Source organism: Zootermopsis nevadensis, unplaced genomic scaffold, assembly GCF_977971745.1.
Source record: "Zootermopsis nevadensis isolate Lab colony 2312 unplaced genomic scaffold, Znev_1.0 Znev_ptg000017l, whole genome shotgun sequence".
NCBI lineage: Eukaryota > Metazoa > Arthropoda > Insecta > Blattodea > Termopsidae > Zootermopsis > Zootermopsis nevadensis.
Genome location: NW_028259149.1, coordinates 16,338,223 through 16,354,530, shown reverse-complemented (window position 1 = coordinate 16,354,530; position 16,308 = coordinate 16,338,223). Strand labels below are relative to the sequence as shown.

Sequence of the window (16,308 nt, the reverse complement as noted above, 5' to 3'; positions counted from 1 at the left end):
TCCATACGTTATGCAACACGTCTATAGACAGGATAGTCAAATCAAGGAAGATGTGATGCAGAGTCTAACTACGGTGGGGGTAACAAGACAGTTTACGTAATGGCATGCAGAATTCTTGTGAAAATTTGTTCTGGGAAGATGAGACTTTGAAGACCGAGTAGAATGACAGTTCTTCATACGTTATTAATGGTAAGATAATCATGTTTATTAAGAACTGAGAAGTGAGCGACTGTGGTGTTCTTCAAAGTACTATCGCAATTTGAGCCTGGAAAAGCTGAGGACAAAAACAGTCGGTAAGTTGACCGATATTCGAGTCAGGTACCACTAGACCAGAGCGTAGCTGTTGGACATCTTCAGTGTGTTGAGAAGAATATATGAACGTAGGAAAGAGGACTTAACAACATAACGAAAAAGAAAATACACACTGATAAAATTCATAATTTGTGCCCTTCATAAAATATTGTTATGGTGTAAAAACTAAAGGACAAAATGAATATGGCGAAAAGTATAAAGAAATAAGAAATACGTGCATTTAGTACCAAAATTTGAGATGACACCATCTGCGAAATGCAGGCGTAATTTGGATAGTAGAGAAATAGTGTGTGAGAATGTGGGCTGAATTAAGGTGACTCAGGACAGAAATAAATTTAAAGCTTTTGCTGACACTGTCATGAACCTTCTGGTCCCCTAAAAGGTGAAAAGTTTCTTAAGCAACTAAGAATCAAATTCTCTAGAAAGGCATAAAGCCTCTTTCGTTAGGTAGCAAGTTAAACATTTAGGCAGAACTTGGTATGCAATCTGTTCTATCTTAAGTTAAAAATATAAAATGTAGTATTTGTAAATTACAGTCGTTCGTATGAAGTTCAGACTTCCAACTTGTTTTTACAGTCGTGTCCAACGCTAGAATCAACTTCTTTACCAATCCGAGTGTTACTACGCGTAAGAACTAAGATATGGATGAATACACTATTTTATGTATATATTTTGAAATTGCAAACTTTTTGAAAAACTCGCAAAGACTTAGCACGTATTTTGTCCAGTCGTGCATGTATTCAAGGTCATTCAAAACCAAATAGGTCCGTGATAAAACTACTCAACAGTGGTCTCCTTAATATAGATATGTAGAGACTTAACTGAAAGTACTTCAAGGTGTCAACATTTCATGTAAACTTTGGCGTAGCGACCCGGATACTTAACCGTCAGGACATGGTCAGAGCTTCGCAGTGACAACAACCCTTTTGATTGGTAGAATCATCAGCGAGACGAGGCGCTGCTATTGGTCAGCATCATCTCCTCACGTGAAGAAGACACAAACACTTCTCTCATCTCTCTGTTCCGCAAAGCAGAAGCGTTCATTCAAACTTAGCGCCCTGAGATATTTTCCTCCCTACCGCTGAGATAACTCCACACTCCTATCCCCTTGATCAGTATCCCTCCAAGACAGAGGTTTACTTTAAGGGATGCCCTTAATAATCTCGAAGTTGACCTTCTTCTGAATGTTCTCATATAAAGATGGAGTTGTCATAGTTTCACATTCGTTCAAGTGTCTTCTAGTGCGTTCGACCTCAGGCAAGTGCGGTGAATATCATTACAGTAACTATGAAGAACGTATCATTGGTAGGGTACTTGACAGTGCTTTTCGTGTTCACTGGTGCTTTAGAGATAACCCCGAGGCATCACGATATCTCAGCAGACAAAGTGATCGAAAAATTTACATTAACAGAACTCGTAAATTCCAGCAGCAGATATGGAAGGGCCTATTCCGGAGATAACTACTTAGACGAAGCTCAAACTTCGTGTTTAAACACAAAAAGAGTTTTTTCGTGTTTCAAATACAAAGCACTTCGTTATCTGCATAAATTAGCTTCGCCTTCGGTTGAAAATACTCTGGCGTCTGATTCGGAAGAACTGAGAATGGCTGGAGGCATGATACACTTAGTCGGCATTCCAGAAAGCATGGCAGCCTCCGAGGAATATGTCAAAACACTCTTCCCTGATTCACAACCCAGATCTTCAGATTCCGAATTGGAGCGACTCTATAAGTTTACGTTACGCCAGGCGGAAAGATTTGTGAGGACCCACGCTCTGGCCCTGAGGATACCCACAGAATCAGCTACAAACAGGGGCATGGATGCAGCGGAGGGTCCTAGGATTGTGGACGAAGACAATCCGCAGAAGGACCTACAAGACGATAACACCTTAACAGGTAGGCATGACGTTTTCGTAAACGTACATTTGTCTCTACTCTTAACCAGCACACCATGGGTCATATGGAGGATAGGAGTTAAAGCTTCACGTATTCGTAAATTAAGCACCAGAGCACACTCCAAATGCCTTTGGGTAGGTCCCTCAGCTGGTGCTTATGCCAAGTATCGAACCACGGTCACATAGAACAACAGATATATCATTGCTACCATCCCTAAATGTGCTTATTATTTATATTCGTAAAAGCGACGTCTTTATATGATGTTAAATCAAAGCGACATTATCACACCTTCACTGGACATTCATTATGAGGGCATCAGAAATAGCTAATTTAAAATGTAAGAAAACCCCCAGTGCTGTCCAGTCAGTAAGGGGAAGAACCAATCGATTATAAAGGAAGCCGATGAGCACTGGTCGAGGACCATTAGGACAGCCTACCTAATCCAACCCACCTCCATTTCCGGAGCCAGATTTTTAAATACATATTTCGCGTGTCACCAGATTCAATTTAAAGATCACGTCTTAGGCAGGAACAGACTTCAAGATGTTACAATTGAAACTTTCATGGGGCTGAATATTATGACGATCAGCTGTATAAGCATTGAGTTACAATCCAACGTTTCAAAGGTTGTCTTAACCTCCGTCATCAGGGTAGATTTCATACGTACACGGCTGGCCGCCCGAGAAAATTTCATGGAAAAATTATATGTTGTTTGGTCGATACGTATCGCTTCCGACTGTCTACATGAAGAGAATCTTTGACGTGCGTGATGTTGAAGGGTTATTGCTCAGGTCTTAAGCAAAGAAGTGGGCCTGAAACGATTTATGAATTTCACGCTTTGCTACTCCACAAACACACATCCGTTCACAAAGCATTAATGCAGATACAAGTCTATCGTCACGAGGATAGATGACAGATTGAACTGAAGAGTGTTTCTCAACCGGGGGTCCGCAAATTGTACCTAAGGTCTGCGCTATTGGAGTAGGTTGTACTCTTTTTGATGTCATATCGTTGTTTTAAGATTTTCATCACATTTTCTGCTTGTATACTAGAGCAAGAAATATAAAAAGGAAACTGTACCTTCTATATTTTAGTCAGTTAACCACAGCATGGTACATCCTCAGTTACCGGGTCGAGAAGGCCCCGATATATAGAGTGTAGCTCTGAATGTACTGAATAAACAGTCTGGGATAGATGACAAGGAGTGGTCCTCCAGGTTGGGGGTTGGGCGGCAAGACTAACACCCCCCTGGCCGTAAAAGACAGCATGTTACAAAGTGTTAAGCGCGGCCTCCCACTAGGTGTCAGGCTATTGTGAACACGGTTCAAGAAAACCAGATGAGCGACTATCAGTTTCTCAAGAACGGTTTTGCTCCACAAAGTTATCTTAATGTTTTCAAATAAGATATATAGACATTTTACTGATCTAAGTTATATATCTGGTAATGTGCCTAGTTTTTGTACGTACAAAATTAACAAAACTAAATGAAATTAACTGAAGCTGCTTTTCATCATTCATCATCACCAATCCTTAGGGACTAGGCCTTGTGGCCTCTTGAAATTCAGAACTGCTTCATAAATAATGAATCCGATTTTATACATTCGGTAGGAATCCTTACGCGTTGGAGGGGTGGTTAGCCCGACGCCTACATAGATCTGCACAGCGCTGAAATACGAGGACAAACTTTCATCCTTTTGAGCAGGATTGGAACACGCAATCCCAGAATCCGAACGTCCAAGACCCATGTCCTAACCACGCGGTCACTAAGATCGACTGTAATTCGGATTAAAACAATTATTTTTCAGCAAAATTTAGTAGCTTTCTTCACAAGCTATTTTTTTTATTTAGTGTTCTGTCTGGCGACAGGTCCATATGAACAGGATCCTTCCATCCTTTTCTCGGACTGGGACCTGTTCATATACGTTCTTGGCAGATGATCCAGAAGTGGTTTGCCATTGCCTTCTTCTGTGTGTGAATGGAGTAATTGTTGGGATGCCACGGAGGAAAACTCCGTGTTGCCTAGACCACGGCCTTGCCCAACACAAGTTATAAATTCGGGCACCGCCGGGAATCGAACCCGAGACCCCCAGGATTACAAGGCCAGCGTTCTAACCGCTAGACCACCGTGGCGTATTGAGGTTAAGCGGTCAAAATGTTGACCTCGGTCTTCTGGGTTGTGCTTGCCTTTAGTTTGAATTCCTTACCCTGAAGATGGAGGCGATACGTACCTCCGAAACAACCTACAAGATCATACCGCATCACAGCTCACAGTCGACAATACAGTAAACTGTTTACCATGGTTTAGTATTTAAAACACAAGAGTTTTTCCTCTGGTTTTTTTTAACGATAATTATTCTAATTATGACAAACACAAACTGTGAAGCACGCCCCGTGCTTTACGAGTGTTGAACTGCACCGGATCACGGTTTACGTTCTGTTGCAGAGGGCCGTGGAAAGAAGAAGAAATTGGCTTTGTGGCTACCCCTGCTGTTCTTCGTGAAGCTGAAGGCGCTGCTCATCCCAATCCTACTTGGTGTCCTCTTCATCAAGAAACTGCTGATCCTGGCTGCCATCTTGCTTCCAAGTTTACTTAGTCTCCTGAAACTCTGCAAGCCCCATCAGGGACACAGCCACTCCGGTTGGAGTTCTGGACCAGATGTCTCCTCCGAATTCAGCTCGGGCTATGGCCACCCAGGCCCGTACCACGGAGAATATCACGGTCGCAGAACTGGCAGGTGGGACCCCCAGTCTGTGGCTTATCGAGGATATCATAGAACTAACGAGGAGCACACCGGCGTATAACATAGAGATGCAGGTATGAATAAAACGCATTTAGGACAATCTCTGAGAATTATCGCTGTCTGTAGATGGGATGTTGCGCCGTGTAGTCTGGTAGATGCTAGCAGTAAACTCCTTTGAAAGTCGGTCAATAACTACCATATATGTCGTAACATCCCACAGGACAGCCAACTTCATACTCGTCACCCTGAGAATCTGACATCTCACTTTCTTACTGTTTCCCCCATGTTCATATGCTCTTAACTCTTTTGTTACGTAAGTTCCCAACAGTCCAGAATCCTTAAAAATTGATTTCTTCCATCTCTTTGAGAATTCCTTGTATTCACAGAGGTTTGAGTCATCTTCGTCCTTCGATGTTTTACGAGTTACTTATGCACACATTAATACGATTAACATATAATGAGGAATTCATGTCGGTCCAAAATTAACTTCTTCATATGAAACTGAATTAGAAGTTTATGCACATTCTTATCTGTGTTAAAACGTCCAAAAGTTTTTGAGTAACATAAAATACAGATCTTATAAAGATACGCTTATACGATTTTTAACTCGAGCCATTTTTGGATATTTAAACTAAATTCGCAGAAAACATTTTCTGAAGTTTTCTATCTTCTGGGTCGTTGCGCCGTATAGCCTGGTAGAAGTTTACGGACGTTTCAGAAGTGCTTGTCGTGTCCAGGGCGATTATCGCCACCGTGACAACCTAAAATCTCACAAAGTAATTTCTGGCTCTGCACATTATCACCCAGGACTACAACCCTATAAGCTTTGCAACAATACATTTGTTGTATCTGTAATATAAAATCCTACAGACCCACGAGTGCTCTCCACTCGCTCCAGCTGCTAGTAGACCACGCAATGCATGCCTATATAACGCACAAAGTTATCAGCTGTTCCGCTGTTAAGAAACCATACGCGGTTTAATTCATAAATCAGTTTGGTATTTACAAGAATTATCACCAGCCTGGGACAGAGCACTGAATAAATGAAAATATATTTATCGCATCACTTTTACGACAAAACTTACTAAACAGAAAAACAAATCAGTATTTGTGGGAGTAAACTACCATTAAAGTATCCGTTACGGTGTCTCTTACGAAATTATAGGTACATGTACCAGACTAGGTCTGTAAACACTAACAATAATTAAATAAAAGTTCATTAAATATGTAAGATTTGAAGCTCCCACGGCGGTGAGTACAAAGATATCTTCTGGGTTGTAACGCCGTGCAGTCTGGTAGAGATTTATGAACGTTTCAGAAGTCCTTGCTGCCTCCATCATCGCCCTGATTAAGGCAGCAAGGACTTAAATTTCTACCAGACTGCACGGCGTTACAACCCAGAAGACAGACGTATTTTTATTGAAGTTGTGTGACATTAGACACAAGTAACTGAATTATTTTATTAGAGTTTATTTTTAAGAACCTTGGTTTAAGGATATGTATTTTCGCTAGTCTGAAATAAACATCATGGCCAATGATGTATGCAGACTCGCAAAGAATGCATTTTGGAAATGCGTGTACTCCTAGCTACGTACCGCATTCATTTCTGTTATAAATATATGACAGTAAAACACAAAACGTTGTTATATTTACGGTAACTGTAGCTTACTAATGGGGCACCGTGACACAATATCGCAGTTTTCATGTTTCGTTCCCGCAATCGGAGAGCCAGCTTGGTTTGCCAAGCAGAACACGTACGTAACTGGATAGTTTAATTTATAGAACGCAATGAATCGGTTGCTAACCTCATAATACACGTAACTACAACGTAAACTATCAATAAATTATAACTGTAGTATATGTCTTCATCTCTTCTAACAGTCACATAAAGTTCAACTGTAAATAATTTATACACGTAATTTCATGGTGAATGCACCAGGTCGTCAGGTCGCCTCTTTAATGATCAATTTATCTTTCTTCAAAAATATTTAATAACAGTTTTATATTATTAGTTAGTGTTCTGTGTGACGACAGGTCCATATGAACAGGATCCTTCCATCCTTTTCTCGGACTGGGACCTGTTCATATACGTTCTTGGCAGATGATCCAGAAGTGGTTTGCCATTGCCTTCTTCTGTGTGTGAATGGAGTAATTGTTGGGATGCCACGGAGAAACCGGGGAAGCCCCCGGAGGAAAACTCCGTGTTGCCTAGACCACGGCCTTGCCCAACACAAGTTATAAATTCGGGCACCGCCGGGAATCGAACCCGAGACCCCCAGGATTACAAGGCCAGCGTTCTAACCGCTAGATCACCGTGGCTCTCCAATAACAGTTATATTAGTTTAATATTTTCTTTTGAAGATACTGATGTCAAAACCTTTTCCATTCTGTAATTCCACGATGAAGAGTCCTTCGGAAGGGGATATACCGCCAGGAAGTCAAGAATTTCCAAGGCTTTTAAGGTACCCGAAAATTCAATGTCGTGTTCACAGCATCCTGTTGTTGTGAGCTACAGAAATACAGTCCACATTCTCATACTCCACTGCTTTAAGACCCCTTCTAAAATTACCCCCAATTCCACACTTCGGTAATCCTTGCAGGTTTTCGGACTGAAACATAGTGTAAACCCCCTCCCACCCCCTCATATGTGTCGGTTCCCAAAATAAAAAGAATTTTTACCTTCGTCACGTCATGGCAAGTTCTGGAGTCAACTTAATCCCATCTAGTACTAAGATTTAAAATGCATTATTTACTTTATTGAACAGTGTTCAAAACGCCTCTGTCACTAACGTGACTGGATTCATACTGGACTCCCATGGTTCGATTCCTGACATGTGCAGAGATTTATCTTCGTACCATATATGTAACGAGGGCCTGTTTTTTTGCGGGTAAAGTCGCCGGAACGCGAAGCTGACGAATAACCTACATCTGGAGCCGCGATATAGAATGCGCGCGATTCTTTCTGTCTGTGTACGTACAAAATACGCCTTCATAATGTGTTACTATCTTTTGTGTTCTGTCACGGCAATTAATTCTTGAGCTGAGTTCTTTGATTTATTTTTTTTATTTTTCAGAGTTGAAGACTTGAACATTAGTGGGTACGAGGCAAGAAACTGATTAAGTTGTTACGAGTGCTGGACAGTTCTGTGACAAACTCAATGAAGAACCACGGGCGAAGACATTCTCTTCAAGAACTTAAGTTTTTGAAGGTGAACAGCTAAGCTCAGGGGACACAGGCATATAACAAAATGTTGAATTTTAATTTATTCTTTATTTACACGGACAATAACATTTTAAAAGTGAGTTAAATTATCTGTTAAGTATCGTAACGCTCAAATTTCTCTGTTTAGAAACGTCTTGACAAACGATCAGTGTCCAAGCAGGTTCGACGGGTTAAGACGCAAATTATGGCACAGTCGTTAATAAATTCCTTCATAGAATTAACGTGTCACGGAGTCTGAGTTAACTGAGACAGCGAAGAGTCATATTAAGTTAATAATTTATATTGTTATAATTTATAAACTTTATCTACTGTGATCCCTCTGGATCTTTTGTTAATAGCATTATTAATTCTCCAACACTTTGTGACAATGATCCGGTTATTACATTGCATGGCATTTCCCACTGTCTGTGGGATACGATGGCTTTAATTCCTTATTCCCGATATTTGTGCCAATCGTGATGTAAACAAGTAGCTTTTCCGTTCAGCAGTGTAACAATAACGTGTTGAATAAAGATGGGAACACAGTCAACTCCCGAAACGTCACTGTACAATCCCCTTTATGTATTTATAGCATAATGCTGGCTTGTGACGAAACATCGCTTGTTATAAATGTATTTTTTCATGAAATATACCTACAGACAATCATAGAGCAGAAAATTAAGGAAGTAAGGGGGGGGGGGGGGGGAATAGAAGGATTTTAGTCAAATATAATTCAGAGAATGGACAATCGAATTTTGTAAAGTTTATAAAATTTCTTAGAAAATTGCTAATCGTAATATAAATTGTTAGAAGACATAAAATATAAGTTAGTATTCCAATAATATATACAAGTTTTAATTGGAATTTCTGTATATGGTGTATATTTACCTAAATTCAATGCATCGGTGAAGTAATATAACTGTTTTTTTTAAAAAAAATATGACGCTATGTAGAATATCGGATGCTGTTTTCGGTTCTTAACAATACTGCTGTTTGTACTAAAAATAACGATCTAAATCAATCACAGCTATACATAACTCATCTTCAGCAATCTGTGACAATTAATGAGGTAAGAGATTACATTTGTCCCTCAGCCAATATTAATTTGTAAACACGTAATTTCTAAGTAAGATCATAACAAAACAACAAATGTTACCGTTCTGTATATAATCATAAAATAAAGCAGAAACTTTAAGCTCGCCTCCACGTTAAAAATAATTGGCTATGTTAAGTAGAACGGTGTTGAGTCCAATACATTAATGAGACCACTACGTTAAGTTCTGTGCTGTCAGCTCTGATTCAGTATTGTTTAGCTATTTCTTACAAATGCTGCGTCATAATTGTGCTTTTCATAAAATACTCGCATGTAATATAATTCATGCATCACATTAAACTTTCACAGTGGAAAATTGGATAACAGAAACGACGCCTATCTAGGCCAAGAGCCCAACAGGAATTGGCAACAAAAGCTAACAAAAAAATTAATCTTCAATAACAGAATTAAAATAATCTACAGTCCTACTAAAACAGCTGACAGTTTTCACCAAATCAAGAAATTTCCTTTTACTGTAGAACCCGAAGTTCCAACGTCTTTATTTCAAAATCCCTCCACGTGATCACGTACCTAAGGAATTTAATCGAATTCTCATCTTCAAAACAGATTTACTTAAATCTGGTTTCAATATTAGCAATCTATCCATCTACTTCTATTTCTTTAATGGGGTTTCTTTGGATTGTTTACCACAACAAAATTTGTGTATATTTCTTGTTACTGTAAATCGTGCTTTAGTTATTATAACCATACCAGATGAACATTATAAATTATAAAAGTTCTCGTATACAATTTTCCACGTATCAGAAAGATAAAAAAAATTATCAAACATTTTGTAGGAAGACCTATAGAGACCTAGGTGTAGACGGACGCATAATATTAAAGCGGTTCTTGTAAAGGCGAGAACGGAAATTTATATTTTCCATGAAACAAAAATAACTAAAATGTTAAACTTGAAGCTTACACGACAAATCGATGTGGATGTTCGACCAGGGTTATATTAACGTTAATTATGGTGGTGACGTGCTACAAAGAGTAAATATGCCTTTTTAACCATCTTCTTCGACGTGGTATAAAGAAGATGTTCTTCGGACTACAAGGAGTCTGTGGATCGCAACCACTGGACCGGAGACAACAAAGTAACGGATGATGGAACACGCAATTATTTATGTTACAGAAAGAACTGACCCAGATGTACAGCAAGTTCCATTCAATAGTGACTTGGACAAAATCATTTGTCATACGTATAGAGATGAAAACATTTGTGTGGCAAAAGTCATCATGAACTAGCACGTTTGTCCACGTTTGAAACTCACAAAAGACTTACGTAGCCTCAAAACCTTAAAAAAATAATACAACGATCAACATCAATCTCAAAACTAAACAATAAATAAAAGTAGGCGGTAGAAACTCGGAGCGAGTCCTTAAAGGCGGTGAAGTAGACAGACACAAAGCGACCATCTGTTACTGAAAACAATTTACCTGTTGTTCTGTCCGTCATTCTAAGAAAAGAGCTGTAGACGGATGAGAAGGCAACTTGAAGATGCATCTCGCACACGTGTAGTCAGTTAAGGCTTTGATCGGGATGTTCTTTTGTTAAATCTTATGTGGTACCGCCTGATTCGACTTCTAATGGTTAAGTGAAGTGTTTTCTTCGCGGTACGGTCTGGATTCGTAAATATTATGAAGACGAGCTTCGGCTTCAAAGGGTTAACCAGCTGATTTTCGTAATGGTGAGGTGTAGTGTTTTCTTCGCGGTACGGTCTGGATTCGTAAATATTATGAAGACGAGCTTCGGCTTCAAAGGGTTAACCAGCTGATTTTCGTAATGGTGAGGTGTAGTGTTTTCTTCGCGGTACGGACTGAATTCATAATATTCAGACGATCTTCGGCTTCAAGGGGTTAAGGGGCAGAGCACACCAAAGAAACCGTGTCCCAACTCGTCGGAAAGAATTAGAGGAGTCCCCCGTCCAACTGCACACTCAGCCCAACAAAAAACCAAGCACTCGAAACTTTCTGTCCCAAACCGGAAATGACGTGCGCATACAGATGACGTCATAATTCCAATCATTCGCGATCTCCTGTGGCTTTCCTACAATAATTTACGTCAATTGTCTTTTCGGCAAGCACACAAATATGTCTGCCTAGTTTGAAGTAAAAATGCAAATTAATGTCGACGACTTTTACAAATTGCGGAACGAACTCTCACGAAAACAGATCTGTACGTAGTAATTTGGGGTGTCAGGCATATTCTCTCGTAGGCAAATCACTAGCATATAACACTATTCATTTTATTTTTTCGTAATTTGTTGTTTCCGTGTTCGAATCTGACTGAAAAACAAACAATTTTATTTGCAAAAAAACAATGAAAAAATACTTTTAGAAGCGTTCGTGTTTTGCAAAGTATGCCTAATACGTATACAAAATACAATTTAATATACTAGCCGTTTTTGAGGCCTGGCATCTGTAATCTGTAGCAAATTCAACCTATGATTAAGTTAATGTAAAATTAACTAACAGTGAAACTATTTCGTGCCAATATTGTGTCCAACCTGTGAGTCCATTTACATTCGGAATAAAATTTTCCGATCATTGTGGGACATAATGTTTGTATTTCTCTTTAAGTCTTCACCATCGCCTAAATGTTTAATTAAGACGACTTAATCAACAGATAAAACAATTGGTATCACTAAATTTTTAGGTTATATCATTACCCTTTAAAATTTAACTGGTAAAATACTTAGAAATATAGATGTAGAAAAATGCATAACGATGAACATCAAAATCTGTAACTTACAGGCGACTAAGGTGAATTCTCAGGTGTAAACTCAAATTGAAGCTCTATTTTCGGAATAAATCTCACGATTTTCCCAGTTTATACGCCTTTACATGAAGGCTATAAGTAGCCTATTTCACCTAATAACGACCTGAACTTATATTCGGGAGGTAACCAGGAGTTTTCCCACGGTTTTCCTCAGTCTCTCCGGGCAAATTCCTTTACAATCATTGCTCAAATATTTCACAATCATATCCTTTAAAGTATATTTACCCCTCTCATCCGTCAATTCGACGTTATATAACTTACACAGCTGAAACAGAATTATAAAACATAATACGAACCAATACTCGTATGATTACCGAGAAGACTCAACATGTCTATATCGTACGTGCAAAATAGCACAATCTCTACACCAAATTTCATCAAAATCCTTCCAGTGGTTCTCGAGTTGAATCGATTTGATAGACGGACAGACAGTAGTCTTTGGCCGTATCGGTAAAATATTAAATTCAAAACTAACTTTAAAACAGTCTTTCCTCCAAAATCCTTCTTGGTTTTCCAAATGGCCGCTTTCATTCGATCTCATAAACCGAAATGTTGTCTTTAAATTGATTCTAAACCAAGAATAAATGTTGAGTTCGATTAGCTGTCGTCTGCATGCTGACTTGGTCCGTGAGGTTGAAGAATTGCACTTAACTACAGGTCAGATAATCTTCAAAAGAAAAGTTTGAGTTATCGGGTACACGTTTCAAGTCCTAAGTTGCCTATTCACCTGACCTGTTTCATGTACGCAATTTACGTTCACTATAATCGATAATAAATTTCACGGAGCAGAAGTCAGCGGCCATTCCTCCGCGCAAATAGTTTCCTGATTGCTTGCTAGATGGCTCTGGCAGTCAAATCAGGATGGAGTAGGAATTGCACAGAGTCCGTGGGCTGGTCACTCACTACTCATAAATGCACGCTTCAAAGACTTACAAACCTCCCTAGAGGCGGCCAACACCCACACCGGGTCGTAGAGCCACGTAAGAACAAAAATTGTTAAAGCAGGTAGGATATATAATTACGATTGGGCTTTAAAGTGTTAATTAACTAAAACAGCACATGCCTAAACTGAGCACGCATATAGTCCAGACCTGTTATAGTCTTGTCCAATGATAACACTGAACTAAGTGCAGTATAAACTGAATTGCAGGTTATGTGGGACCCAAATAAAAACACAGTTCTGTATTATATTGTAATCTGCACATTTATCTCTATTTATGTATTTCTACTGCCACGATGGTCTAGCGGTTAGAACGCTGGCCTTGTAATCCTGGGGTCTCGGGTTCGAGGAAAACTCCGTGATGCCCGGACCACGGCCTTGCCCAACACAAGTTGTAAATGTGAGCACCTGGGACCCCAGTATTACGAGCCCAGCGATACTGTCATTATAACATAAAATGTAAAAAAATAGTGAAGAAATTAAATAAAGTCTACTGTTACAAATTACTAATCTAAAGTGACATTTTGTAAACTAAAGAGCACAGCACAAGATCAAAGGCGATTTGGGACGGACGTGCTGTGACACATTTTAAACCGGCATCTACTAAGATCACTGTCTTCTGGGTTGTCGCGCCATGTAGTATGGTTAAAATCTACCATACTACATGGCGCAACAACCCAGAAGACAGAAATCTTCAGGCTCACCTCAAATCATACTCAGCGTCTACTAATTTACTTGGAAGGATCGACATTAAACATAAATCCAATAATAAGTCGTGATACGTGGTCCGAGTCGAGTAGATTACCATCGAATCTACCGACTCAGAAATCAGCCATCGTCACAGGTTTTTATGGTTTTCTCAGTCCCTCCAGCCAAAAGCTGGAAGAGTACCTTAAATTAGGTCAATAACAAATTTACGATTCACTAATCATCTTTCTGTTCAATTCTATTCATTTGAGCATCATAAAATAAACAAACGCTAAACTTTTCAGTGCACACACTGTGCAGTAGACACTCATTTCACAAAACGGCAACTCCGGGAACAAACTGCGGCATTTTAATGCTGAGGAATCTGAAAAGGTGTTTCTAGTCTCTTACTTTCATTATGCTTAAAGAATTACGAGAGTGCAAATGCTCCAGCCCTCAATATATAAGACGTGGAACATGCCCCACTAGAAATCTACAAATGTCTTGCAGAAAAATTCATCATATCTGAGGAACAGAAGACACTTTTGCTACTTCCTCAGAATTTAATAAATACAGTTACATTAATTTCAAAGAAGCACAATTAATAAAAATGGCTTACCGCATTAAAGGTTCCAAATTCTGCTTTTGTACATCAGCATTTAATTTCTTGGAATGTACAGCTTCTCCAATCTCACGCATCGTCGACTCTTTCAGAACCTTAGTATGTGACTGCAGAAGATCCAGCTTCTTTGATAACTCCACACCTGTAACATTTTATGAGTGTTTTAATTATCTGTACAGCATCTACTGACAGAGTACTCAAATGTCAAATGATCCGCAACTTATCTCTATATATGTAACAAAATGATTTACCACCAAACCTAACCTAACTCTCAGTCTAAACCCATACATTTGCAGATAATACTAATAATAATATTTCTTATCAAGAAATCTGCATGAATTATTTTTTTTGCTAGCTTCAACAAATGGATTAAGGCCAATAAACTCATATTAAATGCTGACAAAATACTTTCATAAAATTATATTAAGTTAGGTATAGAGTATGAGAATAAAACAACTAAAGAAGAAGATACAAGTAAATTTCTTGGCCTACAAACCAACAAGAATTTAATTTGAAAACACACGATCAATATATTATCCCCAAAACAAGCACAAGCTCTGCTATGAACTGTCACATCACTAATGAAAATAAAAACTTCTAAAACTTTGTTTACTACCTTTCAATCATGTCATATGGGATTATTTTCTGGATAAACTCAAAAGACAGCAAAAATGTATTTCACATTCAAAACAAACTCATTAGAATAAATGGCAGGCACTAAAGTGAGAGCTTCATACACGAAATTGTTTAAGAAATTTAATAATCTTCCACAAGCCAGCGAATTCTTGCTCTCATTATTATCATATGTAGTGGACGACAGTAAAATTTCAAACAAATTCAGATATCCACAATATAAATACAGATATAACTTTCATGTACCAAAAACTAACCTCAACAAACAAACAAAAAGTTCATTATAATGGAATAAAGCTATTCAGTAATCATCCCCCCACCATAAAACGACTAAACAACTTTATAAAGTTCAAATCCAGCACTGAAACTTACATCACTCCATATAAAATTTACCTCAGCTATAACTTCTCAGGAAATATACATAAATGTATGCTTTCGTGTGTAATTATTTTTGTAGTACTACTGCAGTTAACTGTCGTAACTATGTAATTTATATTTGTATCAGAAGCAAATACTGTGCTAAGACATTCTACATCCTTGACTAGGGCCAGTAAAAGGTCTATGGAATGTAAAATCCTATTCTATTATATTCTAAGCCACCCATTCAAACTAATTTTATCACGCTTTAGTGTAATCTGATCTCATCAACGCCAAACAGTTTAGGTAATGATAGTGCAACGTTAAATAACCTAAGATCCAGACTCTTCTTAGACAACCTTGGCAGCACGTACGTAGCGAAGACAACGTAAATAAACATAATGTCATATAATTCAAGAAGCCGCAGGAAGATGTCGTGTTGAGAACGGTGTCCGCCTTGTGCTGCCATCTAGTGGCAAAAGGGCGCACTAAAGTTTCTAATCGGAAAAGACATCGAAGTTTATGTAACACATTACACCCAAAAAGAATTCATCATTTTCCATCGTATAACTTTTAAACTCTTCACACTCTCGTAGTAATTCATTAAGGAACAGATATTTGGAAGTGACAAGAATTTTAAATTGCTTTAATCGTCTTCGTCACTGTGTAATACTATTGTGTCAGAAACGAAAGAACACTTCTTTTTGTAGGCTTATAACTAACTAGCTGGCTTAGGGAACGTGGAGGTTCATCACCGAAGTAACCAAAGCCCTCCACAGATCCCGCTTGATATTATCCTCCCATCTACGTCTAGGTCTTCCTAGTGGGTTGTAGGCCTATTCGTGTAGTATTAATTTAGTTTCAAATGGCAAACTGTAGAGCTCCAGAGTCTTTCTTAAATCCTCTCTCCACACTTTCACAACCTTCTTCTAGAATATTCATTTTAATACAATCCTTCCATATATTCCCCCCCCCCTCCCCCCAAAGTTTCCGAGTCAACGTTCAATTCTGTTTCGTGTATTTATCGTGGCTGAATTGTCCTAAC

The 16,308-nt window shown here is 38.7% G+C and overlaps 2 protein-coding genes across 4 annotated transcripts in view; one reads left to right on the top strand and one right to left on the bottom strand.

The window, feature by feature from the left end:
- Positions 1-15,663, bottom strand: part of LOC110831453 (uncharacterized) — a 65,619-nt gene extending 49,956 nt beyond the window's left edge. Inside the window, exons 1-2 of one of the 3 annotated variants that reach the window (XM_087350623.1) lie at positions 15,596-15,663; positions 14,271-14,415 (exon numbers count right to left, since the gene is read on the bottom strand). The gene's annotated coding sequence lies outside the window, so the exon portion shown is untranslated. Of the gene's footprint in view, positions 1-14,270; positions 14,416-15,278; positions 15,559-15,595 lie in introns of those variants that run through there. The other 2 variants (XM_087350624.1, XM_087350625.1) reach the window with 2 other exon arrangements.
- On the top strand, positions 1,341-13,470 carry LOC110831454 (uncharacterized). The gene is made up of 3 exons (XM_022067466.2): positions 1,341-2,206; positions 4,650-5,021; positions 8,022-13,470. The coding sequence occupies exons 1-2, from the start codon at positions 1,600-1,602 to the stop codon at positions 5,006-5,008; spliced, it is 966 nt and encodes a 321-aa protein (XP_021923158.2). The 5' UTR covers positions 1,341-1,599; the 3' UTR covers positions 5,009-5,021; positions 8,022-13,470.
- Positions 15,664-16,308: the final 645 nt, after the last annotated feature.